Below are 14108 nucleotides of genomic sequence, written 5' to 3'. Positions count from 1 at the left end.
CCAGTCCCAACAGTGATTTAGGCATTTAAGAGCCTAAATCTCACTGGAAGTTAATAGGATTTAGGCACTTATGTCACTGCGGCATTTTTCAAAACTTTTCCCCTTCTTACTTTTCTTCTCTACCACAGAAAAGATGCTTCCTTCAGTCTTATCATACGAAAGAGCTAAAATCTGAGGGGGGGAGCCAACTAAGAAAAAATTCACCAGGACTGGTGGCAGGGGGTTCCTAGATTAAGGCCACAAGGCCCCACTGTGATAAACTAGTCTCACGTCCTACATAACAGGCCACAGAACTTCCCCAAAATAACTCCTGTTTGAACTAGAACAGATCTTTTAGAAAAACATCCAATCTTCATTTTAAAATTGCCCGTGATGGAGAATCCACCACAACCATTGTAAATTGTTCCAGTGGTTAAGCAGCAGTTTAGTGACAGTTCCATAGTAGCTTTTCCCCTGTTGTGATAAAAGAAGAGGGGGGTAGCTCCCTTTTACAGGCACCCAGCCAGCCAGTTAGTCCCTCTTGGTGGCTGTTCTCCACTTGCTTTACCTGTAAAGGGTTAGCAAAGTCCCCCAGGTAAAGGGAAGGGAGTGGGCACCTGACCAAAAGAGTCAATGGGAAGGCTAGAAGTTTTTAAAAATAGGGGGAGGAGCTTTCCCTTTGTCTCTCGGTTGTTCTCTCTTGGCTGAAGAGACAGGGGCAGCAGGAATGTTGTGTAAAGTTTGAACCGGGTATGAAAAATTATCTTCCGTACCGAGAAGGATTCATTGGGACAGGGAATGTTCAGATAGATGCAATCAGGTTTATTTCTTTATTTTGGCTTGTGGGTTTCCTCTGTGCTAAGCTCAGGTATTTTTGTTTTCTTCTGTAATGTTAAGCTGGACCCCAGGGAGCCATTCCTGGTGTTTAACCCCTTTTCAGTTGCTTTATAAAATCTAGCAATAGCCTGATTTTCCAGATGTGTTTCCTTTCTTTTTATAATAAAATTTCCCTTTTTAAAAAAAAAGCTGATTGGTTGTGTGTCTTAAAAGGTCTGAGCACATGTTGTTTAATTAGCTGGTGGCAACAGCTGATTTCCTTTGTTTTCTTTCTCAGCTCTTCCCCAGGGGGGCGGGGGGGAGGGGAGAGCTTGAGGGTACCCCACAGGAATGAATTCCCAAGTGCACCTTCCTGGGTTCCAAAAAGGGTTTTTGCATTTGGGTGGAGGCAGCGTTTACCAAGCCACGGTCAGAAAAAAGCTGTAACCTTGGGAGTTTAATACCAGCCTGGAGTGGCCCCCACCTTCTGCACTCGAAGTGCCAGAGTGGGGAATCAGTCTTGACACCTGTAAAGACAAGCTCTAACCCTGTTAAATTGTCATCCTCCTTGTCCATTTGTGCATACTGTAGATTCAACATAACAGGCAGTCTAAATTCAAGCAAGGCACAGAACTAATAGCAGGCTGCTTATAAGTCATGATAGATATCACACAGTGCAGAACCGTGCAGGAAAGCTTGTGCTGTGACTGGTAACTCAATGCCTGGCTTTAGTCATCTCTAGTCATTCCTTGTTTTCACAACAGCTAAATTCATGCACAAAAACGTAAAAAAACCAAAACCATAAACAGAACACTAAGGCTTTCTCGCCACTGACCCCTCTTGCTTGTTACTGAGTATCAAATGGACACTAAGCCACAACCAAAAAATTAACTGACACAGAGAAAAGAGAGACCCCCCTCAAAATCTTCCTTATTACATAAAAACTTTAAAAAGCTCATGGGTGATGCAGAACTCAAACTTGAGGTTACATATGAAATCATGTTACTACCACATGATTTCTGGACCTAAATTCACTTCCCAATTTAAGAACAGAGGTTTGGGAGTGAGTTATATGTATTCTTCCTACTCATACAGTATTTACAAAAGGTCATGCAAAAAGGGCTACCTCTAGCAAGGAACAGATCTATCCATTGCACTGCACTACACTTTTTGGGGAGACCTGTACAAAGCAGGACCTCACTGCAGCGCTGGAAAGAGCCATTGTTTGTGTACACAAGGTTCTGGAAAAACATATCGCTTGTGACAAAGACACCAGAAGAACCACCACCACCACACGACCTACAGGTTAGATCCTCAGCTAGTATAAACTCAGGTAGCTCCTCAATTTCAATAACTCTATATGCCAATGGCCCTACTCTTGGGTTTGGAAGGATGTTTCCATTGACATAAATCAAAATTTACAGTTAGGCAAAGAAAATTCTACTTGGGAACTTAGAGCCTGATTTAAGGCTATTGATGTTGGATATTTTGACATATGATGTTGACACTGTGTTTACTGGTCAGAAAGCTTTAATTTTTTGAATCTCAACCTCTATTGTTAAAGAATTATTGTCTGACCTCTCAATTTCCCACAACTATGAAAATTCAAATCATTACAAACCAAAAAAAATGCTTAAAAATAAATGGATATTATCCATAAAGATTGTATAAATAAACGTGAATTCTGCCACGCCTACCTACACTTAATTCCCTAAGGCTTGTTACCTTGAAATACCCTTTTATTGCTGTGTTCTGTGGATTCATCCTCTTTATGCTTCTGATCAATGGCACAGTACTTTCCCATTTTCGACCAGTTCCTGTATAAGAGCAATCAGGTTGTCTTTTGCTGTAACCCTCACTCTCCTCACCTCTTCCCCACCTTTCAGTTAAATTAAAAACCCTAAAAAACTTAGTTTGCTGAAACATTTCACTTTGTTTTGGTCACACACACCCATTTGTAATTTGTCATATAAAGTGTGCTCTGGGAGTTAGAGGCTATGGAGATCTTAATCAGTAAGATCCACTGTAAAGTGTAATAGTCCCTTAATATGTTCTATTATAACTCATTAGCACACCAGAGTCCAGAATTTCCCAATGAGCTGAAATGCGCTTATGCTGAGTGTTAGAGGGCGCACCTTTCCATATTACCTGTCATCTGCTCAGATCTCACTAACTGAAAAGGGCTGGCCCAGGTCAGTAATCAAGAACACCTCTAAAAGTCGCCTGGCAATGATGGTGCCCCAGGGTGGTGTTACGTACCGTGGACAACATGCAGCCAGAGGAGCTATCTTTCAGATGAATCATAAAACGTAAGTCTTGCCCACTGGTGGTCATTATAGATCCAATGCCCAGACCAAACTCCAACATATAGTCTCTAAAACAAACCTCTGCAGTTTTACGTTTATACAAAATTCTAGGCACATCTGGGATCTATCCCTGACATTGTGAAAGACTTGCTGCGTGATCTCAGACAAGTCACTTAACCAGTCTGTACTCAGCTTCCCCCATTTGCAAGTGAAATTAATGGTCATCCATCTTTGTAAATTGTTAACTTCTGCAGGTGAGGAGTTCCATATTCATGCACAGTACTACATATTCTGCTGCCCTACTATGTTAACATGGGCTCCCAGAACCTTATCCACTTTACTTGTAATATCTACTGTCCGCCTTGGTACAGTGACTAGAATATCCACCAGCTACAGACAGTAAAGGGAAGTTACAACATACACACAATACAAGCACCTAACACTGAAAACTTTTAAAGGGACTTTTAAAAATAATTCAAGGTTGATTAATTTGGGAAACTCTTAAACGTTATTACGTTAACACCTAGAGAGCCCAACCAAGCCTGGGGCCCTACTGTGCTAAGCGATGAGATAGCGTCCCAGCAGTAAAGTGATGTACGTAAACTGAACGGTCCCCCTTAGCTCACTTCAGTGTGGTATTCCAGAATATCTCCTATAGCTACAGTTCTCTGGCACCACAAGTAGGCACGACCTAAGTTAAAAATGGCTGGTTTCAATTTGATATTTCTTGGCTTTTGTTAGACTTTTTCAGTGTAGCTTGAATGTTATGACAGTTGGAGGATGAAAGATTTATTTTGAGAAAGATCCCTGGGTTTCGGGAGTTTAAAATGACCTAAAAAGCAACTAGAGGAGAAGCTGGTCCAGCACAGGGCTGCCCTATAATTAAACTTTTGAGTTTACTTATGAATGATGTAGACACGTCAACGGACAGTTCCATAGAGCAGCCTGGTATGCTACAGGAATACTATAGTCCCTGCGGCCATTAGTCACAGATACACTGAAACAAATAAACTCTGTGATTTAGCTGTTTAATTTTTGAGGTCATAAAAAATTAAGAAGAATCCTCATTAGTTAATAAAATTTCTATAAAGTATAAATGTTAAACACAGACTTAAAGGCACAGAGTTCCTCTTAAATAAACAGGAAAACATTCCACGGAAAGCCAGGAAACATTAGAATAAAAGTTCTTTTAGGATAATAAGCACATTTGTGCTCAAATCTTGTGATGTGGGAAAAAGCACAGGAAAGCATAAAGACCTCAAACACCACGCATCATGGGAACAGAAACGTGCTTATGTCAGCAGATGTACCTATCACCACCTCCACAGCATGGCCCACGTGTGCCACTGGCCTCCACCTCCACTGAAATCCTCATCCATGCCTTCATCTCCTTCCTCCTTGGCTGTTAGCTTCCCCAAGTCCCAGTTCACCAGACTCCAAGCCTGGTCAGAATGCTGATGCCTACCTCCTCACACGTACAAGGAAGCCCTCCCACATCACATCACATCTACCTTTGGCCAACTCCATTGGCTCTTCCATTCGTTTCAGGATCCACTTTTAAATCATTCTTACAATCTTTCCTTTAGTTATTCCAGCTCTTTCTGCTTATGTCCCTGTGCCATCTATTCTTGTAGCACTGGTCTCCTGTCTGGTTCTCCACACAATCCCCCTATTGTCAATGCAAGAGTCTTCTCCTCTGCATCTCCTGCTATCCTGAAAAGCCTTTTTACATCTTCCTACTTCATCTCTTTTTCAATCTCAACTCTAAACAGATATTTCCCCATCTCAGCTATTTGTGTAAGCTCTAAAGCATCTTGGGTACAATTTGTATGAAAAATCCCAGTCTTTGGAAGGTATTACACCAATATTTTTGCCTCTGTTTTGGATGAAAATAATGCTCATGAGAGAGATATACAGACAGACAGGCTAGTATCAACACTCTAGCTCACCAGGGCTCACACTTCCCCTACTTGCACAGCTTAGCCAATGTACCTGTCCTAATTTGCAATAGCATCCAATCCTTTACTGTCTGTGACCTCCTAATGCAGAGATGGCCAGCCACAAGAGTGCAATTAATCACTGGAACATACCAGGGATGTGGTGGATTCTCAAACACCTGTAGTCTTGAAAGAAAAGATATTTAGAACCCAGAGAGCATTTTTCAACAGTTTCTAACCATTATAAAGAGGAACTGTAAACCTTTGAAGATCTCACCCTGACCATACAGAATGTGTAGATTTAAGTTACAAATACAGTATTTGGAGGAAGACACTTTACTGAATCTCTCCTAGGAAATTTTCTGATTAATTATATAGTGAATGGCCAGTGCTAAGTGATCAACTCAGTCAGTCGTAAAATAGTCAGAATACAATTTTACATGTCAAATCTTAATGAGGTAGCAGCCTCAGATTAGAAGGAAAAATTAAAGATGAAATAAAAATGAATATTTCTTTTTACACAGGCATTTTGTACTGAAATAAAATGGAAAGCCTGTTTATTTTCTCAAGCTATTTCTAATAGGGTTGGGCTGATAGCAGAAAGTGGGTTGGCAAGAGGAGATTTTATGATGGCTTGACAGTTTAATGAATATTAATCCATTCAATTAGTCTCTCTCTGTCTGCACACATATGCATTACATGGTTAACTAAAACATTTTAAGTCTTCTCAAACTAGTCCGTATTAAAATGGCATCTTTTGATTAAACAGCTGTTAATAGTAAAATAATCTACTACAGAAAGACCTCATGCTGTTTCACTGCTTCCTTGTCAAACTCCTTCCTATTTGTCTGCTTCATGCACCTGCTGCCTCTTGTCACAAGCCTAGACTGCAGCAGGGACTGTCTTCATAGCATTTGTTTGAAAAGCAGCTGGCACAGGGGGGTCCCCGAAGACATCAGTTTAATACAAATAACAACAACAGCATCCAAACTAAGTTTCTGTTGCAGTTATAGTATTTCAGAAAATCAGTTCCACGTTACCAAACTAACCAGGCGGGGAAAAAACAAGAGTGAAATTAGAATAGCGAAACAAAGTAGATAGTCTGACATTGCGCCATCACTAGGTGACCTGGCTGGTCCTTTTAACAGGGTTTTTCCCCTTTAAAGTTACCTTGCTTTTGTCAGACTCAACATTATTTTAATTTACTGTCGTTTTTTTGCTTGTTAAAGAAAACATCTGGCCTGGGACAAGATTAAAGCATTCAGTGGAAGCTCTGAAACCTGAGGAATACTTGATCAGTGCTCGGCCATGTCTGTAAAACAGGGTTCCATAGTAATAAGCACGACACAGGGATCTTACAAGCACATTAAGAACTAACCTCAAACTTGGCATTGGTGTACGCAGCCCACGTGGCAGGAGATCCTAAGACTGAAACAAGGCAAGCACGAAAGGCAAAGCACAAGAAACGACCTTTGGAATAGATCTGCTCTTGCCAAGAGTCTGACACACAGTAGAGCGGGGACATTCTCCGCACAATGCATTCAGAGAAGTACAGTTAAATCTAATTTACTATAAAATATACATACAAAGAAAAAACAACTTCCATATGTGTTACAGAAGATTATACAAAGTTTAAAAATCTTGGGGATGATGATAATTAAAAACACTGCACAAAATGCATTTCTTAACATTTTTCCCGGGCCATCGAAAGGCCAGCAATCAGCATCTGGAGTTCTAGCAGCAGTCTGAGAAAATGTCATTCTATCCCTCTTTCCAGAGAGGAATTGCTTTGCTCATTTGGCTCAGGATGGTGTGCATGTGTTTACATTTAAAACGAAGCACAGGGACATAGCAGGATTTCCCAATAATACTGAAATTGCCACATGCCACGTCTCTACTTATCACCATCAATTCAAATAAATTAACTGACAAGAACGTCCTCAGATGTTTGGAAATATGTCAGCCATTGTGAAAGCAACCTGAAACAGAAAGCCGAATAGATTCACACTAGGTCCCAACCAGCCTCAGATCAGGGTTCTGGAAGCCAGCTAACCCTTTACTAAGCCAGTGGTTCTCAACCTATTTACCACTGTGGGCCACATATGCGGCCCATACTGTGTTATGTGGGATGCATCCAATACTACCTGTATGGCCCTGAGGATGTCACATGGGTCACAGCTTATGCTAATTGTGCCACAAGTGGCCCACGGGCTGCAGGTTGAGAACCACTGATTAGTAGCACCCTATACAACAAGTCGTCCTCTTGGCTTCAGTGGAATCACACACGTTAGGTACTATTCAACCTAAGGGCATCACAGTGTCAACAATGTTTGTACCTCAAAACTAAGCATTATAAATCCAGGGAATTCAGAGTTCAGAGGAAATTTAAAAGAAATCCAAACATACTAGGGTATGGAAATGCAATGTTTGAATGCCGTAACAACCTTAACTTCACCCCGTAATGATACCACAAATAACTATACAATTATAATTAATGCATATTAGCAATTATGGTCTCAGATTAAAAGAAGTTAGAAAAATATGAAAGAAATCTGACATCTGTGCTGACATTTCCTTTTAAATAGTAAGTGTAGCATTATGATAGCAGCATATATGCAGATATACTTTAGTGATCTTTGTCCAAACCTTAGCAAGCAATGAGGTGCTGTATTATATCTAAAAAAGTATGAAGCCTAGTACATAGCAATTTCAGAAAAAGATGCAGTCAGGAGATCTGTATTCTATTCTAAGATCTGCAAATGATACTTGCCCAGTGTCACACAGTGTAATTTAATCTTTATCAGTTTCTCCCTCGGTAGGATACTTGCTTTTCCCACAGGGCTGTTACAAGGCAGTGTTTGTAAGTGCCTTGTGTTCCTCAGATGAATGACATCAAGGAAGTGCAAAGTATTGTGTGAAAAGACATTGCACGCCTATCTAACACAGATTAAAATTGATGAGGTTCGTATATCTCAACAGATTTTCATTCATTTGGATGGCTGATACGTTTTACCACTTTCTAGGAATACATACCCCCAAGTCACACTTTACACTACCTGAAAGATGTCAAAAAATGTTATGGGTCTATATTTTCACCGTACAATTGTTATATCTGGCTTGAAACAACAGGATCTGTGGCTAAAACAATTAAATATCACCTTTAAAAAAATGACAAGAATACCAGCACATTTAGACTCGTAACAAGAGATCACTACCTACTCAACATAAACTGGGACAATTCATCCTACAGATGCTATGAAAAATATGCCTGTTTCCATCTGTCTCTTTGAAAAGCAGGCTGGATGTTTGTGGCCATCCAGACAAACTTTATCCGATAATGACTTTTGGATTGGTTATTTTTGGCCCCCCTGTCAAAACGCTCCCAGTGCTCACACTGGATACTTAGCATGCAGCACCATTTTAAGCAACCTCTTTCACACGCCTGAAGTATTTCAGATGTTAAGCTACAGAATACAAATACATACTGGATATCATCAAGTGTTAATGAGATGTAATTCAGTCCCAACAACCCTATAACTCAGATTTAAAAAAAAAACAGGTTCACAGGGCCAAAGTCTAAAGCAAGTTCAACACTGAGACTCTTTCATCTGCCTGAGTGCTGTATATTTAGTAACAATATTTGGGGCAGCAGAGATTCCCAGGGGATAATAGGTAATAAGGTTCAGAGTTAAAACACACACACACGCGTCAAAGGAATGCAAAAACAGTTTCTCGATGGAGCAACACAAAAGTCTCCTGGTTCCTTCGTAAGACTGACCCCAGGAACTATGACTTGACTTCACCCCCCACTGTCAGTTTCCTGTCCAACAGAGGGAGCCAAACAACTCCCAGCATCTTTGAATGCCCGCCAGAGACACAGCTACAGCTTCCTGTGCTCCAAGACAGATCATTGAGAGTATCACAAAATGAAATGTTCAGCTCTTGTCATCATTGGCCTCAGATTCGTAATGCTACAAAAACATCATTTCCTTCATATCAAACTCTTTCTGCTCCCCACTGGCAAAATCAGAGCGTGGAACAGAATGTAGGCTATGCTCATTTAAGCCGAATGCATAGGCCCTATCGCAGCCCACTAGAACTGCCAATTGCTGTTCAACACTCTCCCAGGCCAGATATTATTACGGAGTGACTATCAACCAGAACCCAAACAGATTAAGCAAAAGATACAGTGATGCAAGAAGTGGTGTTGTAAGGCAGCAGGGGGAGCTCTTTCCTTCAGTTCCATCAATATAATATGAAGGGACACTGTTGCTGGCAACACAAAATTTAGGTCCCTGGTCATTTTTGATCATTAAAGATCTTTTGCCAGAGTAAACCCAATGAACTGGTCAAATTCCAACTTCCCAGGCAGTTTCAATTGGAAGTGGCATTCTTTGCATCATTTCCTAAGCTGCTATTTAGTGCCGTTGTGCATTTAAAAAACAAACAGCAGGCCCCAACCCAGGGACAGATGCACTTCAGCAGTGGACGAAGCAATCCCTGTTTTACAGTTTGCATCTCAGTTTAATAAGCCCGCAGAAATCTTTGGGATCCTTTTGTACAAAAGGTGCTCTTAGAAATGGAAGCTAGCAGTAGAGCATACTCAAGATTTCTAAATATTTGCTCCTTCGTGAGTCAGGCTGTCACATCTCCTCGGTCCAATAGTCTGTCTCACTTAGCATTTTATTAGCTTCTGCCTAGAAGGAAAAAAAATTCCTTCTTAAACTTTTCCCCCCAAGTAACCAAAAGATACTCAACAGATCCTGTGCAGCCTAAAAAGGGTCACTGGAAAAAAAACCCTGTAATCCAAAGTGATGCAATTCAGAAGCCTTTAAGACCAAAGGGGGGGTGGACGAACAGGAAGGCAGCATGAGATCAAGCACTACTGAAGCATATGAGGCAGGGATCAGAGAGAAGATTTTCAAAGGGGGCAAAAGAGACAGCAGTGCTTAGTGAAGCCCAGATGCAGGGAGTGACCGTAACAGTAGCCAAGAGACTTTAACTAGGGCTGAAGATCAAATCAGAGAGCTACGGGTGAAGAAGCCAGAGGCAACAGGGTTGCATGGGTCTGTGACAGCTCCAGTGAGGAGCACCCCCGTCTTGGGCACTCTTCACATCGCTGGGAGGGGATCCAGCCACAGAATCCCTGGGGGATTTAAGCCTCTGGAGTCTAAACGAAGCCCAAGTGCTGCCCCTAGATATAGTCTCAAAGCACAAACGCTCTGTCTAGTATGCTCCTTGTGAGAGCTGCAACCTTACTACACACAGCCCAGTCCATGGAACAAGTACTGACTCCTCAGGTTCACCACACAGCTCAGCCACACCCTCCCCCAGAATCCCAGCCCAGTGGATGTTCTGGGCCTACAGTTCACCTGTTCAAGGGCACGTGAATAGACTTTGCAGAGGGTTCTAACACCATTGCTCTTTACTTAATTATATGAGAAATACACAGCTCTATACTAAAAAAATAAACCCCATATGCATTTCCCTGCCTTCGTTTCCTTACCACTCCAGAGCATTCTTTGGGATGGGGAGAGGGTCCACAGGAGCCATCCAGGTTCCTTCTGTTGTGGTGCACAGCTTGTGTTCTGAAACATGGAGCCTTCTCCCCCCAGCACACTCTCTCTGCCCTTGCTGGTCCATCCCCATCTTCTCTCCTGCCCCATGTTTCCAGTGTGGCTTACCCTGTCTCTCCCCCACTCACCTCAAGAGACCCTTTTAAAACTCCAGCTTTGTCACCTTTGTCTCTCTCTGGTTTGGGAATTTTCCACTCTCTCCTCTCCCCTCCCCCGAAACAAGTTGGAGGAAGTAGCTTTGCCCAGCTTCAGCCAACCTATTGTCATTCAAGTGTTTCCACCTGTTGACATCAAATGACACATCATTATTAAAGCTGCATGTCTGTTATGGAGGTGACCGATTCCGTGACTTTCTGTGACCTCCATGACTTTTGCAGCGGATGGCGCTGCTGGCTTCAGGGGAACCACAGTAGTTTGGGTGGGGGAGAGGGCTCAAGGCTGGGGAGGGAGTTGGGGTGCAGGGTGGCACTTACCTAGGGGGTCTCGCCAGAAGCAGCTGGCATGTCCCTGCAGGTCCTAGGCGGAGGGGCCAGTGGGCTCTGCGCATGGCCCCTGCCTGCAGTTCCCAGCCAATGGGAGCTGCAGAGCCAGCACTCGTGGCAGAAGCAGAGCCCCCCAGCCTTCCCTCCCACTAGGAATTGCAAAGATATACCTGCAGCTTCCGGGGAGCTGCAAAGAGCTGGGTAGGGAGCCTGCCAGCCCCTCCAACCTTCCCCACCCCAGCACGAGCAGGGGTCCCAGGCCCCACACACTCCCAGCGCCCCCAGACCCCCCCTTCCTCCCCCCGAGCCCCAGGCAAGTTTTAGTCAGGAATATATAGTACAAGTCATGGACAGGTCACGGGCTGGGCAGCAAACAAAAATTCACAGCCCGTGACCTGTCCATGACTTTTACTAATAATACCCACGACTAAAACGTAGCCTTAATCATTATCCCTGGCCTGGCAGGGATGTGACACAGCCCTGTCAGCAAGGGTGGAATCTACATACATACAGGGGCATCCCATGATACAGCAATTTCATAACAACTTCATCATATCAATCAAAACTCCTAAGCTGTACAGGCAGATTCCCCAAGTCATCACGGGGTCATCAACATACAAGTTGAAGGAACCAAGGCTGAGGAAGGAACAAAAAGTGACACACATCTAAATCATAGAAGAAAGAGGAAGGTGATGGATAATAACTACCTGGAGGGGAAGAGGATTGGGAAAAAGAGAGACCGATTATGTGTAGTTTGAACAGACTGAAGATGGAAGAAGGAAGCGTTGGAAGTGACAGGAGGGACGGCGTGTGAGAGAGACGAGGAGACCTCACCATGAGAAAGGCTGTACTAGATGGAATGAGCCAGGTTTCAGTGAGTGCAAGGCGATGGAGGGACATGAGACACAGATCAGAAGCTGCAACGTATGTGTTTGAGGTGGCCCAGTCACTCCATTGCGAGTAGCAGAAAATGAAAGGGGAGGTGGTGAGGATGAGACTAGTCTATGTATGAGAGTAGAGAGGGTGCAGGTGAAGGCTAGGGCAGAGTGTCCTCGCCAGAGATGGAGAGACAGCAGAGGATGAAGCAATGTGGGATGTAGATATGTGAGGATGAAGAGATGGATTCATCGGACTCTTACGCTGCCTCCCCATCCCACGGCGGATGTGTGCACCTCTCCCATGTCACCTCTGCCCACAAGACACCAACGCATACTGCTATGAGCTTTCAATATGCATTAACTAGCCTCACCCCTGCCCCCAATGTCACCACAATGACAACACTGGAAACTAAAAACTAAAACAATCAGACAGAACATCTGCAAGCCCTTATGTTCCAACAATTAGTAAGCCTCCTTAGCTAGCCATGGAGCATATCTGAAGAACAGCACATTCCCTTCATTAGTTGGACCCCAAAAAAATGACTGAAAACTATTACTCCTTTCCACGCACACGGCAAAGAATGACCTTTCACGAAACTGGGTTCGCTTTCATGGCCAGAGGAAAGAAAAAAGTCTTTCCATAAACAATTAGTCTTCTAGTAACTGTTATTAACTGTTCTGAATTTACCTGATGCTAAGACCAATTTAAATGCCAGGAGACAAAAAAAACACTTTCCAGACATTGTTACTATGTGTGCCTGAGTCTCTGACAGGATGAGATGATCAGAGCCATTTTCTTTGCAGATTCAGAGATGCTAACTTGACTTAACGCAAGTACTAGGTAGAATGGAAAAAAAGTTTGCTCAGAGTAGAAAGCCTATTCTATATTATGTTGCAGGAGGGTTTTTGAAGAAGGACAATAACACAGCAGACACAACATGAAGGAAACCAATTAATGGAAAAGATTGTAGAAAGAATGGCATTTAGAAGATAAAGAAAAAATCATTGAGAAGTTTTAAAGAATAGTGAGAAAAATCGTATTTCCTGGCTGTAAATAGTTTTGGGGTTTTTTTAAATACACATTTATGTACAATGAACCAGGGATCGCTTTCAAAGTCAATGCAAGGAAAGCATAGTGCATGCTAATGTTTTACACTGACCATGGGAAATTGACACTGGCTCTTTCAGCTCTGTAATTTTTCACTATGCACAGCACAGCAGCACAAACGCCAGGTTACGCTGCTAAATGGGAGATCTGGATTATACAACGCACCTCGGCCTCCTAGACTTTGGGCTACTAGACGTCATGGGCAAAGTACAGAAAAACATGTCAGCACTTTGCAGCTGCATCAGAAACAGAAAACAGACTCTCCTAGCAGCAGTAAAGGATCATTCAGTTTCATATAGCAATACTTACTTAACAGTTAAAGCAGTTTTGAAACACTGAACTACAATCGTTAGATACCCTAGCATAGAAAAGGACAGTTAAAACTGAACAGGCATGCTAAGCTTATCAGTAGAATGCAACACTAGACCCTACCTGTTTCATTGCCGTCTCTCCAATCTTGTCAGAGTGCTTACGAATACTCTCCAGGAAGTCTTTGAGGTCTGACATGGAAACGTCTTTTATCTCTTCACGCAGTTTAGGGATATTATCCACCATGATCTTGCAGAAGCGGTAGTGGCTCACCTGTGGCAAGTACGTATGCTCAAGGTGCTCTAATGTCTTCAATGCAGGGTAATGTCTGGGAAGAGTGTAAATCAGATTCAGAAGTATACAAGACTATTCTGCTGTTCCATTTGATGATGGCAATAAATTAGCACTTCTGTACAGTGTTTTGAGATCTGGGGATATATAGAAGCACACACACCTCAATGCTCATGTACAATATAGGGGAGAATTATTCTCACATTTGCAGATAGATAAACTGAGGTTTAGCAGGGTTAAAGTGTGGACATACTCTGAGAAGTGACTGTGTAAAAATGGCTCTGCTTTACTAAGGAGATGTCTGTCTTGTGCATACTGAGAGTTGGATCTGGCTACCTGTCTAATTCTGTCAATATTGCCGAGCACTGTTAAAAGCTAGAAGTGGCTGCATTTAAGTGACGGATCAAGTAATTCCTATATATATCC

At 42.6% G+C, this 14108-nt stretch overlaps 1 protein-coding gene across 2 annotated transcripts in view; it reads right to left on the bottom strand.

Moving 5' to 3' along the window:
- Positions 1 to 14108, bottom strand: part of EXOC6B (exocyst complex component 6B) — a 436117-nt gene that overhangs the window by 340868 nt on the left and 81141 nt on the right. For both annotated transcript variants that reach the window (XM_039540501.1, XM_039540502.1), the window contains exon 6: positions 13515 to 13719. In XM_039540501.1, coding sequence (XP_039396435.1) covers positions 13515 to 13719 — 205 coding nt within the window. The remainder of the gene's footprint in view (positions 1 to 13514; positions 13720 to 14108) is intronic.

This window comes from Mauremys reevesii, linkage group 5, assembly GCF_016161935.1.
Source record: "Mauremys reevesii isolate NIE-2019 linkage group 5, ASM1616193v1, whole genome shotgun sequence".
In the NCBI taxonomy this organism is placed as follows: Eukaryota; Metazoa; Chordata; order Testudines; family Geoemydidae; genus Mauremys; species Mauremys reevesii.
Note: the sequence above shows the minus strand (reverse complement) of the source record. Positions and strands in the feature narration are given on the sequence as shown.